The sequence below is a fragment of the Aythya marila genome (assembly GCF_965140915.1).
Source record: "Aythya marila genome assembly, chromosome: Z".
NCBI lineage: Eukaryota > Metazoa > Chordata > Aves > Anseriformes > Anatidae > Aythya > Aythya marila.
This window is the reverse complement of record NC_139080.1, coordinates 8,856,538-8,871,526: the sequence shown is the minus strand read 5'-3', so window position 1 is coordinate 8,871,526 and position 14,989 is coordinate 8,856,538. Positions and strand designations below refer to the sequence as shown.

The window sequence follows — 14,989 nt, the reverse complement described above, 5'->3', positions numbered from 1 at the left end:
CAGGGCCTTAAACTGGGCTGGAACCCAGCTCCCCCCACAGCTAACTGGTGTTGGTTCATGTTCTTCCTGCTGGTGGGGTTTGGGGCTTTGCACTCGTGTGAAGAGAAAAGAGATCAGCCACCTTCTAACACAGCCCAGCATACCCACACTTACAGTGTGCATGGATGGAATATCTAGACTGCAGATTAGAAGCAGTATGGGGAGGAAGAAATAAGCTTTTGTTTAGCTCATAGTAGCTCTGCTGTGAAAATATTAAATATTGCCAGAGTGGCACAAGAAATTTGCACTGCTGTTAACCAAACAGTAGTATTTCGTTATATTTTCAGAAAGGGGAGAATTTCTTTTAGAAGAACAGAATTTATAAGAGATAAAGCTCAGAAAGCTCTGTTCTTAGGATGTCACAGGTCTATGAATGCAGCGTACACCTGCCATGCAAGGTGCAGCCTGGTCTGGTGTACACCCAATCTGACTAAAAACTAGTTAGCTATGGTGCAGGCAGCAGCAGGCCCACAGTAGTGTGGAGCTCTGTGTGTGCTGAACATTTCTGTGTTTACCCAGACTTTTGGATATGTTTTATATAGCCCACAGAACCTGCAGGCTGGGCTGGGGATGCTCTGTGCTGCAGTTTTGCTCTCTGAATGCAGCTAAACTGCTGCCAATGCCTGAACTAGGCTGAAGCCGTTCATCGCTGTGTCAGCAACAAATTCCACTTGTGAGGGACACTGTAGGAATTAAAGTGCATGAGGAAAATAGTAAATTCATAGGTAAGATTTGATGCAATTCAGTTCAGTGTTACTGTCAGCGTGTCACTGAAATATTTTTCCCCATTTTGCTTTTCTTTTATAGCTAAAGGAATGCATTCGGGCCTTGGATCAGGAGCATGCACATACACCTTTCCGGCAAAGCAAATTAACTCAGGTAAAAGAGGCAGAAAGGCAACGGTAGTAGATACTCCACTGGTGAGGACAAAATGAAAATTAAAAAAAAACATTATGATTCCGTAACTGCTATTAAACCCTTGGGGAAAAAAAAAGAAAAAAAAAAAAAAAAAAGAGAGAGAGAGAGAGAACAATGCATAACTCTTCCAAAAAATAATGTTGAAGATGTTCACAGGGTTGAGGCCAACTGCCACCTCACCCAGTAAGTCCTGGGGACTAGCATGGTAGTTAAAAACAAACAAGCAAACAAACAAACAGAAACCTAGCTTCCCCAAAAATGCCCTAACTCCCGAATTCTGGGATTGAATCTTCATTGTCCTGAGTGAATTCTTATATGAAGAACCCTATGGACTAGTCATAACCGGATATTCATGTTGTGTATAACTCCAGAAACAAAGTCTTTCAGAGTTCCATCCATTTCCACCTACTCCATAACCAGTCTTGCATCTTCTGTGCAGTTAACAGTCACAGGATTTCTGATCAACATTTCTTCACTGCAGTTGTAACATATGTTTTGAGGAATAAAGCATATGGGCACCCTTGTGACACCTGTCTTGTTCACAGCACTGATTAACACTCATAATGATTTTAAATTGTAAACAAAGAATGGCAAGATGAATTGAGACGAGAAATAAAAAAAAAAAAAAAAAAAAAAAGAGGCAGTTACTATGCATCACCTGCCTGAGTTGTTAAACTGCCTCTGTGCCCATCGTTAATTTACAGGAAATGCAAGATGGCTTAGCCCAACTTTTCAGAAGTTCTGAGGTAAAGTAAATCACTTCCATAGAATCATAGAATGGTTTGGGTTGGAAGGGACCTTAATGATCACCCAATTCCAACCCTCTTCATATTTTGTGTTACATAAGAGCTAGCATATGTTTAAGAAAATATATGACTTGCTAAGAATCTTAAACTTATTTTTCCTTCTAATCCTAGGTACTAAAGGATTCTTTCATTGGCAATTCCAAGACATGTATGATAGCCAATGTATCACCTAGCCACATAGCTACAGAGCATACCCTGAACACTTTACGATATGCTGACAGGTAGGTGATGAATCTTAATCTTGCCAAAGTGAAAAACACCAAGAAAAAAGTATGGTTTAATGTTTGTAGTTGTGTTGGAAATGTTGACTTAAGTAGGAAATGCAATTTTCACAAAGCAATAAAATCCTTACCTGTTCCACTCTTACACTGGGTCTTGAAATTCTCCAGGTCTTGTAAATCCTTCCTGATAACAGCTTTTAGTGGTGAAAATATCACTGTGCTCCCTTTAACTGCAGCATTGCTAACCTCATCGCTCACACGCTTTGTTTTGTACTGTAGTTCTGCCTCAAACATGCTCAAGTCCTTCGCCCTCCCTCCTACACAGGAGGACATAGATTGCAGGCTGTGCAATGCTGGGGTTAAGAGGACAAGAGATGCTTAAGGAGAAGAGGAATGAAGGAAACAATGTAGGGGACAGGGTGATGCCAGTTAAGCAGCCCTTCGCAATTGCACTGATGGGTCTGATCCAGGAACAGTATAGCCCTGTACACATGTCACATGAGCTAATTAGCTCTACTGCAATTACTTCCAAAAGCTCTAGTTCGTGTCTTGTGGGACTACACAATGTGCTGTGGAGAGCACTGGTTTGTTTTGAGATAGCACTGTGCCATGCAGCATTATAAAGCATGGAAATGAAACCCAATTCCACTGAAATAGAGGCCATCTTCACTCCTTTGACCTGTCATGCACTGTTCAAGGAAGCACTTCAAAACACTGCTACAGACCTTTCCAGAAGTTCAGGTGTTTTGATAGAGGTGTTCTGATGCTTGCCTGGATCACGGATAATTAAAAGAGAAATCATGACATTGACTTCAGTGTTTAGTCTGTATTAGTTTGTTCTGAAGACATGTTATTTATCTGAAAGCATGACATCTCAAGCCAATCTCATTTTACAGGGTTAAAGAGCTGAAGAAAGGGATTAAATGTTCTACCCCTGTCACAAACAGACGTCGGACAGCTGGAAACGTATCTCCAAAACGTGTCCAAAACTCTCCCTCTGTGCCACCTGGTGAAAAGAGCTCTCCAAAGAAAGTAAAGCTAGGTCTCCAGCACCCTTCGAGTGCTACAAAAACAAAGACGTGTCCTGCAGCGCTCCAGCCACCCAGTGTCCCTTTTACCTCTACCCCCAGGGGAGTCAACAAAGGACATGCCTACAAAGGAAGTCCCAGCTCTCTGTGGTTCCACCACACTAGTCCAGTTAAGGGATTCTTACGGATAGGACATCCCCTGAAGAAGAAAACTGATGATCTGTCCCCCTACTCTGAAAAGAACCCCACTGCGAAGGATTTTGTCATCAGAAACACTGGTACAGCAGAAACAAAAGAGAGTGGCCAAAGAGATAAGTACATGCAAGACAGACCACCTGTCCAGTGCCTAAAAGTCCAGACAGTGCAACCTGTGCAGAAACAGCTTGTTTCTAGAGATGATTTTTCCTTTGGAGATGGAAATCTGCCTTCTGACAGCAGGCAGGAATGGGGAAACACCTTTGCTAAACCGTGCGTTGAAACCTGGACAAATCTGTCTCCATTTCAGAAGGAAAGGGAGGAACATTTACGCCTTTATCACCAGCAATTTCAGCAGCCACCTATTCTACAGCACAAACTGAACTACCAGCCTCTGGAGAGGTTTTTAACACAATATAAGCCCCAGGAAATTGAAGTGAAGCAGGAGCTGAGCCTTACGCCCACAGAAGCACGGAGCAAAGAGGGGATGCAGCTGGAAGATCTTGATGACAGTGATTTCAGTGAAGATTCTTTCTCACCTGTCTGCAGTCAAAACAATGTGAAGAGAAGAAACACCAACAAATGCAGTAAACATTCATTTTTCCTTCATCAAAGAGAACAAGGAACTGAGGAAGAGCAAAAAGGTCAAAAGCGACAGGATTTATTTTTTAAATATGCAATGCACTCGCAAGAACATGAACTAGACAACAGCTGGGATTGTAGCGAGGGCAGCCCAAAGATGGAGGAATCCATTAAAAATGCAGGCTGCAGCAAAACTCCATCAGACTGGAGCTATGACTTAGCTATGGAGTCCTCCTCAAGCAATACTGCGGAAAAACCTTGCTGCTTACAAGAAGATTCTGCTTGTAACTGGAAAAATAGCCAAGATTTCCTGGCTGATGACAAACAATACAAATCCAAACACAGGTGTTCAGTTTACTCCAGTGAAGTCACCTTGACTCCAGAAAAGGATACTTCAAACTCATATTCTTCCCCTGTATTGAAATCAGGAACACCAGAGTGCAAAGAGATTCTTCACCAGCGTGAGGAGAAGGAGGAATCTGCTCTGGATGGACAGGCTGCCGTTGCAGGAGACATTAAATGGAAAGCTAGAAAAAATGATGTTAACTGTTGTGGATCTCCCAGTTGTTCCTCAGAATTCACACCTGAGCTTGTGGCTCCTCTCCCGGTACCCCTTCTTGACTATGAGGAAACAGCGGATGCAGAGAACGTTTCTTCTAACCAAGAAAAGTCCCCCCGTGTGAAACAGCTGTTGGGCAGGAGCATACACAGGCCCCAGAAGAGGTTTGAGGAGGAGGCCTGGCAGTGCACCAGAAGCAGAGCTCTGACAGACAGCATGCTGGAGCTGGGCGAGCAAGTGCGTCGTGGTGGAAGACACTGCGCCCTGCAGCGCTGCCCGCAGGCAGGGGACAGGTGGCTCTCTCCTGGCTGCTGTGGTGTGAAGCCATGCTGCTGCCTTCTGCGCTCAGGTTCATCAAATCCAGGAGTCGTTCCCAGCTCCCTCATTGGAAATGACCTGGCAGAAGCATCCACAGCTGAATGCACAGAATCCAGGGGAGAGAGAGAGGGTGCTTTGTTTCTCGGTAACAAAAAGTGCAAGGAGTACACAGACGGCAGACAGCCTGACGCTGATGTTAAAGGGAATACCATTAATTCAGGAAAACCGAACTCAAATCAAGGACTGAATGTTGAGCCTTGGGAAAGAAATGCTGAGATACCTGAAAAGAGCTTTTTTTCAGGTGCATCATGTTTACTCACTGTGGGAAATACAGATTATGCAGTCCAGTCCCACTCTCAAGAAAGCAGCCTGCTGCAGCGCAAGTCAGGACTGAGGAACGAGGACCTCAGTCATTCTGAAGAGCCAGCCAAGTCATCCTTCAGCAGTGAGGAAATAGGGTTGCTTAAGTGCAAATTGATGCAGACTATTTTTACACAAGAGGCTTTCGTTGCAGATTCAGGATCTGCAACCAAAGATCCTAAGCCATTAGCAAATGCAAACAGTCCCTCCAACGTCAGCTCTCCGAGTGGTGTATCTGAGGTGGGAAAATGGCAGAAGGAGGCCCTAGAAAAGGCACAGTAAGTCTTGCTCTTTGCTAAAGTTTCTCACGAAGCTTAGAAAATCTAGACATACTGGGTAGATCTGCCCTTATTTGTGTATCATGCTCATATGCACTTTAAAAACTGATGGGAAATCAATCTATGAAATAATTATTTAATGAGATTAATGATGATTTATACTCATTATCTTGTATAAATATATAATTGCCTGTTATTTAGTGATATTTTAAAATCTCACAGGAAGCCAATTATTCTATTAGAGTTTCCTAAGATAATGTTACAGGAATTAATATTATATCATAAGCTGAAATTCTCAGTAACTAATTGGTTCATGTAAGCTGTAAAGTACCTAAAATATATCAAAACCTCTCATCAAAAAGCAGGTGATAGCTGTTGCATCTGTGCAGAAAGGAAAACAGCTAGGGCAGCTAGTCAGGCACTGAAGATCTGGATATAGAGCTGCCTCTGTCAGCTCCTGAGGACTGGCTTGCATTCACAGGACAGAAAATACATTGTTGGCCAGAGGAACTTACAGAGAGGAACAGGAGCACTACCTTCCCACCATCCCTGTTTTTCACCAAAATGGCTTACAACCTCACAGTCTTACCAGACATCTTTTGCTGCTCCATTTCCCTGTGGTAAAAAGCAGCACCAAGATGCACTCCTCAGTCAGCAAGGCCTTCCTGACCCAGAACCAGCACAGTCTACTGCTCTTCAAGGAGCACTGGTGTGCACTTCATAGAATCCCAGGATGGTTTGGGTTGGAAGGGACCTTACACACCACCTAATTCCACCCCCCTGCCATGGGCAGGGACACCTCCCCCCAGTCCAGGCTGCCCAAAGCCCCATCCAGCCTGGCCTTGAGCACTGCCAGGGATGGGGCAGCCACAGCTCCTCTGGGCAGCCTGGGCCAGGGCCTCACCAGCCTCTGAGTGAGGAATTTCCTCCTAACATCTAATCTAAATCTCCCCTCTTTTAGTTTAAAGCCATTTCCCTTGTCTTATCACTCAACCTCCTGACAGAGTCTCTCCCCAGCTTTCCTGCAGCCCCCTTTAGGCACTGGAAGGCTGCAGTGAGGTCTCCTGCAGCCTTCTCTCCTGCAGGCTGAACACCCCCAGCTCCCTCAGCCTGTCTCCACAGGAGAGCTGCTTCAGCCCTCTGAGCATCCTCGGGGAACTTTAGATTTTCTCTAACAGCTCTGTATCCTCCTTATACTGGGGGCCCCAGAGCTGAACACAGTGCTCCAGGGGGAGGGGTCTCATGAGAATCAAAGAATCATTGAGGTTGGGAAAGACATCTAAGATCAACTAGTCCAACCTTTAAGCTAGTACTAAATTTTGCCAGTAATCTATGGTACTAAGTTCTGAATGTACATGTTTCTTCAGGACCTCCAGGGATGGTGACTCAACCATGTCCCTGGGCAGCCTGTTCCAATGCCACCAACCCTTTCAGTAAAGAATTTTCTCCTCATCTCCAGCCTAAATCTCCCCTGGCACAACTTGAGGCTATTTCCCCTCATCTTAGTACTTGGAGAGCAGAGCAGAGGGGAGAATCACCTCACTTACCTCCTGAATGCCAGGGACCACAGGCTCACTCTGGGTTTTAAGCAAGGCTTACTCTGGGTTTTCCTCCTTCTTAAAAGCTAATTGGAGCTCGGTAGCAATTAAAGGTAGCGCAGCAGGCTGTGTAACCAAGGATATATTTTATCTTAACCAGACAGGCTATGATTCGGGCCCATCGGCAGCAGCTGGATGAAATGGCATCCTTGTGCTTCAAGGAAGAGTGCTTGATAAATCAGATGTCAGCAACAGTAAGTGGTTTAGACGAAGATTTCATTGCCAGTTGAACTTGCATAAATTGATTTTAGAGATCATTAACTTGAATTAGTGAAGTGACATGCCTGGTCAGTTCCTCCACTCATTCTCTGGTGCCTCCCTGAGTCCTAGCAGAGGCCACTCACTTCCAGTGCCTGACGTGTCTTTGCCAGCCCACGTAGCGCCTGGTTCCTGGGGGAGAAGGAGTCTGATAGCCCAACTCTGAACTGCTCGTCTCTGATAAGACAGCTTTGTCTTATCTTGGGGTATTGGTGCCAGACCATACCCATCCGGGCACCTCGTCAGGTGGAGTTTTTCTCCTTTCAGGCTGGACCAAGTAAGTCAATACAGGAGAAACCAGCACACCTGTGAAGCATGACACTGGGATGGCACAACTGGTGGTGGTGTGCCACATGGCCTCCTGGGAGTCCCTTGCTTATCAAACTGCAGCTGTGCCTGGCCCCACTCCCTCTAGTGCTCAATCTGCTGTGACTTGTGTCCTCACAGGCTCTTAATTTCTGTCACTCAAGCATTCCTTAGCTTGTCTGTGTCTTGGATTACATTGGTAAAGGCTGGACCTCAAGCCTGGCACCTGCACAGCCCCAGCACCAGCCAGTTCTTAGTTTCTCCTGCATCCTAACAGTTGCGTGTCACAGCTGTGTGACAAGTCTTAACTCTCACCCAGCTCATCTCAGTGAGAACCTCCTGCCTTCCCTGTTCCCTCATCTTATCAATAAAGCCAAATTATGTTACTGCATTACATTATCACAACCACTTTAATTGCTATCACAGTTCAGATTTGCAGTACAGCTACAGAGACTCTTGCCTCAGGGAATTCAGACTGGAGCCACCCCGTGGTTTATCTGCTGTGACTTCCAGCCGCCTGCACTGTATTACCAGATAATGCACAAGTTCACAAAGCAGTATAAGAGCCATAAGCTGCATTAGTTTTGTGGCAGAGAATGCTATGATAAAAAGCAACCTTTTTTTTTTAATTCTTATTTTATTGTATCTGAGATTTTTTCTTGCTAATTATTGGTCACACGCTGCTATTATTTGCCCCTTGTAGCAAGCAATAATTTTCTGGACAACAGAATTCTGACAGTTCTGACAATTCTGACATGCCAGGCCTCCCAGCAGTGGGTGAATAACTTAACACTACAGCATGACCTTGCTTTGGACAATGCAGTTAGCTTGGACTTCCCATATCAGTTTCTCTCATTCCACTTTCAGATGGTTGCAACTTCTCCAGCCGTGAAACTGTGGCTGCAGGAGAGATTCCTGCCAAGACCAGCCACACACTGAACCATACAGTGTTTAAAGTGCTTAAGAAACATAATCTAGGGCAGCTGGGCTAGTCTTCATTAGTGCTGATGTCCATGCAGGACAAAGATACAATGCATGAGATAGCTGGAGTTCTGCCAAATGAGCTTGTGAATGATTAATTTTCGTGTGGTAGCAGTTGCAGCACCTAGCCTCAAGGATACTGACGCTTCCCAACTTCTTAGATACTGACCTGTGAATAAATGCACCGAGCTCTTCTCTCAGCTGGAGACCAGAGCAATTATTAACACAAGACCTACTTAAAAATAACTGCATCCACTTCATTGTAATCAGAGTTTTAGATCACATTTTGTGGCAGGTCATGATGGAAGGTGAGGTTCCACTTGGCCTGGGCTATGCACAGCTGCTGTTTCTCATGTGCAGTCTGGCAGACCTGTAGCCAGGCAGCATTTGGACAAGCCCTGTGAGCTGATGCGAAATAATCCCTTCCCTCGCATTTCTCCATAAAATGGGTTATTATGTCGATCAGTGAGGTGCCCAGCTCACCATTTATCTTTGTGACTGTTAAATGCAACACAAGAAGTGTCTGGAACACAGCTCAGTACGTTGTAAAACTGTACATCAGATCTCCAGTCTCTATACCTAACCCTTTAAAAGCTAACCTGTGTAGAAAGATCATAGCAGGAGCCTTATGCATTTTTTCTGAAACCAGCATAGTAGCTCTAATTTCACCAACAGAATAAAAAAAAAATAAAGAAAAAAAAAGGAGAGTAATAAGTTAACCTCAGTATTTAGAGGTATTAAGCTTTGCTGTCTATAAGGGTCAGGGCTTCAAGAAGGAAACACTAAATAAATTTACTATAGCTTGGAAAACATGGGTTTTTGTACTGCTGCAGTATATAAAATAACGCTGAATGTCTCCAACCTTCTGCTCCTGTTGTTCCCTAAACTTTCCTTTTGCCTTCCTTCCCAGGATTTTCAGAATTTCGTCACCAAGCTAGATGAAATCCTGGTACTGAAGTCAAAATGCATCCAAACCATGCGAGCCCAGCTTCAGCTCTATTTAGCCTCTCCTAGCGCTGACACATCCCTGCAAACACCTCCACCAGTTTAGACCTGCTGTGCTTACACACACACAAGAACAGTTTTGGAAACAGCCAGCGAGTGTTTCACCACACTGGGTGCTGCAGAGCGTGGGTGGGAAGGGGCTAGCTTTTGGTTTGATGGTTTGTGATTAGTGCATATTTTAGCTAACGATGGAAAGAATTCTGAGAAAATAAGAGATGATTACTTGGCAACGTGAGATTTGTATTTCCTTAATACCAATAAGACACTTTCTTAAGAATAACAACTCAGCAGTGCTTAAATATCTCACCAAGAGGCAGGCAGTCCTGTCTACAGTACTCACAGCAGCTTTTCACGTTAGAGGCACTTCTGTGCTGCTAAGAAAATGAGGGGAAAAGAAAAAAAAACAACACTTTGAAGCCAGACTCAGGTCTGGACAAAAATGTTCAAAAGCAATCCAGAAAAGTGTTTGCAAACAGAAGTGAAGAAACAGCTTAAGTACACTAACTAGACCAAAAGTAAATGAAAATCAAGGCAGGATGTGAAGTTCTGGGCTTTCAGAAGGAAGGCCACTGGAGTTCTTTGCGTGGGACTAACGCTCAGACCTGCTGAAAGAGATCACTGAAGTCACAAGTAACGAGCGGCTGAGTAGGAGGCTTATGTACAAGGGACTTTGTACCACAGGTTCATCTAGCGTGTTAATGAGCTCATTGTTTTCACTGGTGCCAAGAGAAGGAAGACAAAAGCTCTCCTTCTGCAAGCCATGTCTGAGCTCTGCTCAGCTGCAGAGTGGCCGTGGTCTGCGTTGACCACTGATTTGTCACATCAGAAGGGTGCAGTTATAGGCAGTGGGAGTTAAGAAGCTGACAGTGCCATTACACCAACCTGGTAGTTGAGACCAGAACTACAGAACAAAGCTGGAACCATGCAAGATCTCTGCTGCTGCTTGCTGCTGAACCACAGAATAAGCCCACTTGCTGAAGCCACAAGAGACAATGAAACACGCTCGGCTAAAACAACGCTCTGCAAGTGCTCCCACTCCAAAATTAGGGCTGCCACAACATACTCAGCCATCTCAGCGTTTCCTTGGTGATGGCTGTGGTAGTTCAATAGCCACAAATGCTAAGGGTAATGGAATGCTTTGTCTGACCAGATGCAAATTTCACCGCCTGCTTCTACAGCTGCCCCCCACGAGCCAGGTTTGGCAGCAGCAGCACAGCAGTCACAGTTACACAGCTCTCTGGGTTGATTTTTGGATGCAAGGAATGTCACACAGCATAGTCCTGGGGAACAGGAGTGCAAGGGAAGGAGTGACAGCTGTAACTGAGGAAGAAAGTCCTACATCAGGGCTCTGATTCTTGAGGGAGGGTATTTAGTCCCTCTTGCTCCTGAGATGTAACCAGGCTCTGAGTTTAGAGACCTCAAGATGGTTCCTGTGTCCCAGCTCCAGGCCACCAGCAAGTCACACATGAAGCAAGGCCTCCCAGTTCCATTTTAAGAAGCTTCATTTGCTTAGAGAAATGAGGCATTCAGGAGCAAGGCTCTTCAGCCTCAGTGCCTCATCCTCCTGGAGACAGGGACAGTTTCCCCTGCACAAGGTGAGGAGAAGACATGGCAGCTGGTTAGTCCTTCTGCCTTCTGAAAGCAAAACTAGATGTGAGCACTTGCAGTAGTTCCCATAGCCCTTGCTCAGAGAGCACACAGAACAATCACAGAGCTGCTGAGCACTTTCACAAGTTAGCTTGGAGCTGAGGAAAAGGTGGGACCGCAGGATGTGCACACAGGTCACGAGAAAGTGAGAGGTGGTGCCAGCAGCGCAGTGCTAGCTGGGTGGAAAGACAGGGAAAACTTTCCCTCAGTGTACTTTGCCATTTGGGACGGGGGAGTGATTGTAATTTAACCCAGCAGAGGATTTAAAGAGGAGCTCAGCAGAAGTACATTCAGTCTTTCCCCATCTCTTACCTAAGCTGGTCATCCCTAAAACAGCACCACGGGAGAACCGTTCACACAGCACCATAGTGCCATGTCCTAACCTTGGTGCTTTCAGAAGAGTAACCCAGGTAACCCATGAGGTTGTACCTTGTTTGATACAAGATTTTATCATCAACCTGTTCTCAGAGCAGTGTGTCCCCTGCTGCATGTGAGGCTCTACTAAAATAAAAGCAGCTCTGGCTGTGAAAATTCACCTACCCTTAGCAGTAACAGGGCTACTGACACTGTTGAACTGCTGCATGCCCAGGAGATACCAAAGCTGGGCTCAGAGCCTGCATCGGAAACAACCAGCACTGTTATTGCAAGGGGTAGTGTTTTTCTCTCCACTCTTCGGGTTGTTACCTAGATGCTGCTTTAACTCTTGTGTGAAGGTGTGCTAACAGTGTTTGAAAGTGTCATCCCCTCCCAGCTGCTTGCACTGACACCTGAAACAAATGGTTTTCTTTTCAACGTGGAGAATGTACGTGAATTTTGTTTGTGTTGTTGCTACAGCAGTCTTCTCAGAAGATTTTTGAGGGACTGGCCCTGTATAATCCAATAAATACGGGAGTAAAATGGATTCACTTTTGTATGCAAGTGCAACAAAGACTATTAATGTTCATGGTACAAGCTTGATGTTTCATTTGACTAGTTTACATTATTTAAAATAAAATTCAATTTACTACAGAGCTCTGGTAAAATCTGTTCTAAAGTAAATGTGATCAAAATGACTAAATGCTTGATTGTAAAAGATCAGCAGAGATCAGTAGGGAATCTGCACAATGCCCATGGCCCCCAGCTTGTTGTTCCACATTTCAGCAGCTCGCTCTCCAGCTCCCAGGTGCACAGGGTCTGGCAGAGCCCAGCAGGCAGCGGTTTCTGCTTTGCCTCTACACTCCTCATCCCAACACCCAGACCTCGGCATTCAGCTAGCGCAGAGGCAGAACAGCCTCTGGCAAAGCTAAGATACCCGAGTGCCATCTACTAGGTACGTCAGTCAGTCTGCTGATTTGAGAACCCAAAGGAAAGTACAGGTCTCAAGACTCACCAGGAAGAGTTGTCTTCTCACCACCTAGAAGGAAAGGAGAACCCAGCCTCATCCCCAAACAAAAGTTAACTCACATTAACCAAACAGATGATTTTATTCAGAGGTTTGGTCGAAGTAGGTCTGTTCAGGACTGCCTAGTACCAGACAGGAAACCGTATGGATATTAACTCTCAGAAACAAGCAACACAAGCACACGCTCACAGCAGTAACAGTAAAGCAGGTTTATTGTTTTCCAGCTTCTCTGACTGATCAGAGCTCCATTTCCTTGTTTCACACTGTCACATTTCCCACCTGGGAAGGAAAGCCAGGCACCTGATTAACCCGAGCCCCCAGAGGCAGCCCAAACTAGACATTAATTGCTGACCATCAGCTGGTGAACGTTCTTCTTGGACAAGCTTTTCTCAGCCCCAGCACTGGAAGCTGGTGAAGCTTGGTGCTACAGGATACAACGCAAGGAAGTCTGCCCTGGTCCTGCTCATCATTCATCTCCAGATCTCTTAAGATACTTGCAGCTGCGTCCCTCAACATCATTTTGTTTTAAATAAAGGTATGTAATTAACATTGTTGTCCTCCTCACAGAACTCCAGGAGTTAACGCCAGCCCCAGAGGAGATGTTCTGGCTGTACAAAGTTAATAGCGTAACACAGGCTGATGCCATCTCCTTCAGGGTCCTGATGAACTATAAAACCTCCTACTGAAAAATCTGACCTAAGGCAAGGAGCCGAGCTGTCTTCCCCTCCCAAAGTCCGATGCTCCCAGCTCCATGCTCTAAAATGAATTTGGATCCCTAGGCTTTTTTTTTTCTTGTAATAATAAAAAAAAAAGCAGCACCTTCCACCACTGCAGCCACCTGCCTGGACACCTCGGGTAGCTCTGCCCAACGCAGACCATGTTCGTGTGTGCCCACAGGAATGGGCAGCACCTGGGCTTGCGGGATCAAGCAAGTTCTTCATCTGCTGAAGCCAAAGAGCATGAGAGATGGGAACCATGACACTGGGAGTTACATTTGAGGGTTTTATTAGTTGTTCTTCTGCAGAATCAAAATATTTAGCAAATTACTCTAAAGATTCCTCAAGACTGATGATATTTTATGTATTTAGAACTTGAACAATGTACAACATAATACTTGGTACTATCAAAAACAACCCCAAACCTGATTTCTAGTACTAGATGTTATTATGTAATTCTACAGCAGTGTGGGAAATGGAACTAATGCAGTGAGTATATTTGTTTTAAAGAAAGTGCTTGAAAGAAACCTCCTGCATCACACCGAGTATTATTTAAAACAAAAGATGATTGATTTCCTAGCAGAACATTTTCTTAAATATCCTACAAGCCTGGGGGATTAAGAATACTGAGCCCCACCTCTCTGCCTTCGGGTTCAAGAACCAACAGAAGTGGCAGGTCCAGGTCGAGTTCACAGCTTACCTGCTCCAAGCAAACTTATGCACCGCTCAGCATTGGACGCTCGTGTCTGGCAGAAGTATTGGATGCATGGGTTAAGAAAACACAAGAGGAACAGCTTCTCTTTATGCATAGCGACAGTTTCTGAACCAGTGTTTTTACTAAGTTATAGGCTAACTTTCAACCAAAAAAATAAAATTCCATTGCACTAAAGGTCAAATTTAACCAGTTAATCTGGACTGTGACAGTCAAGTAATTCAGTACAAGCAGACACCATGAAAGCAGCTTCAAAGAACCAAAGCATCCTAGGTTTCAGAACCAACTTCAAATTCTTCTGTCCAACTCCAGTGCAACAGTGGGGGCAACCACAGCGGTCTCTGCCTATGTACAATTCCAGTAGCGGCTGGGCAGTTTAAACTCTCCGTGGCCAAGCTGGAAAAAAGGAAACTTAGGAAAGGACACTTAAAAAATTTAATTTAAGAAAGAAAGTTGGCTCCCAGTGGAAAGAGAAATGCTGGAGTGATGCACGCAGGTAGGCTTGCTCAGTCACTCTCCCATGGGTGTGAAAAGCCGGACTCCTTCCTGCCGAGAGCAAGTCACATTGGATGCGGAGGTGGCGGGGCTAGTCCTGCTCCGTGGCACGCCGAGATCCCAGGAATGTGTTTTCAGCTGGCTCCTGCACGGGCCATTAGATCTTCCAAAGCATTGTGTTGGTCATTGTTATGTAATAATAAGACCTCCTTAATGTCTTTTAGTTCAAAGCCCATTTCTTTAAACTGACTCATTAGTTGGAGAAGTTCTGTGATCTGAAAGAGACAGACGATTCTTTGTAAGAGAAAAGATCAGGGCTCAGTCTTACTCAGAGCTGGGGTTTAGCACAGAAATGGTCTTCAGCAACCAGGCACCCCATGGGGACAATCCCACTTCCGTGCACAGCCCACACACGCTCAGTTTGAAGCAAATCCACTCCAAAGAGAGTCGTCAGGGCTCTGTGTGCAGCAGCCCTTGGACCTCACTTTCGGTACCCAGCATTTGCAGTCCTGCATCTCCCAAACCCTCTTCAGTGAAAGCACCGAAGCTTAGTCTGGGGAAGTCTCTCTCAGTAGAAACTGATCAG

The 14,989-nt window shown here is 45.2% G+C and overlaps 2 protein-coding genes across 14 annotated transcripts in view; one reads left to right on the top strand and one right to left on the bottom strand.

Annotated features, from left to right (window-relative positions):
* KIF24 (kinesin family member 24) overlaps positions 1-12,538 on the top strand; it is a 34,955-nt gene extending 22,417 nt beyond the window's left edge. For all 4 annotated transcript variants that reach the window (XM_082783974.1, XM_082783975.1, XM_082783976.1 and 1 more), the window contains 5 exons: positions 847-918; positions 1,875-1,984; positions 2,881-5,304; positions 7,003-7,096; positions 9,358-12,538. In XM_082783974.1, the coding sequence (XP_082640100.1) occupies positions 847-918; positions 1,875-1,984; positions 2,881-5,304; positions 7,003-7,096; positions 9,358-9,498 (2,841 nt within the window). In that variant the 3' untranslated portion in view covers positions 9,499-12,538. The remainder of the gene's footprint in view (positions 1-846; positions 919-1,874; positions 1,985-2,880; positions 5,305-7,002; positions 7,097-9,357) is intronic.
* Positions 12,539-12,685: 147 nt separating this feature from the next.
* Positions 12,686-14,989, bottom strand: part of UBAP1 (ubiquitin associated protein 1) — a 34,355-nt gene continuing 32,051 nt past the window's right edge. For 8 of the 10 annotated variants that reach the window (XM_082783979.1, XM_082783981.1, XM_082783985.1 and 5 more), the window contains one exon: positions 12,687-14,678. In XM_082783979.1, coding sequence (XP_082640105.1) covers positions 14,538-14,678 — 141 coding nt within the window. In that variant the 3' untranslated portion in view covers positions 12,687-14,537. Of the gene's footprint in view, positions 14,679-14,989 lie in introns of all 10 variants that reach the window. The other 2 variants (XM_082783978.1, XM_082783977.1) reach the window with 2 other exon arrangements.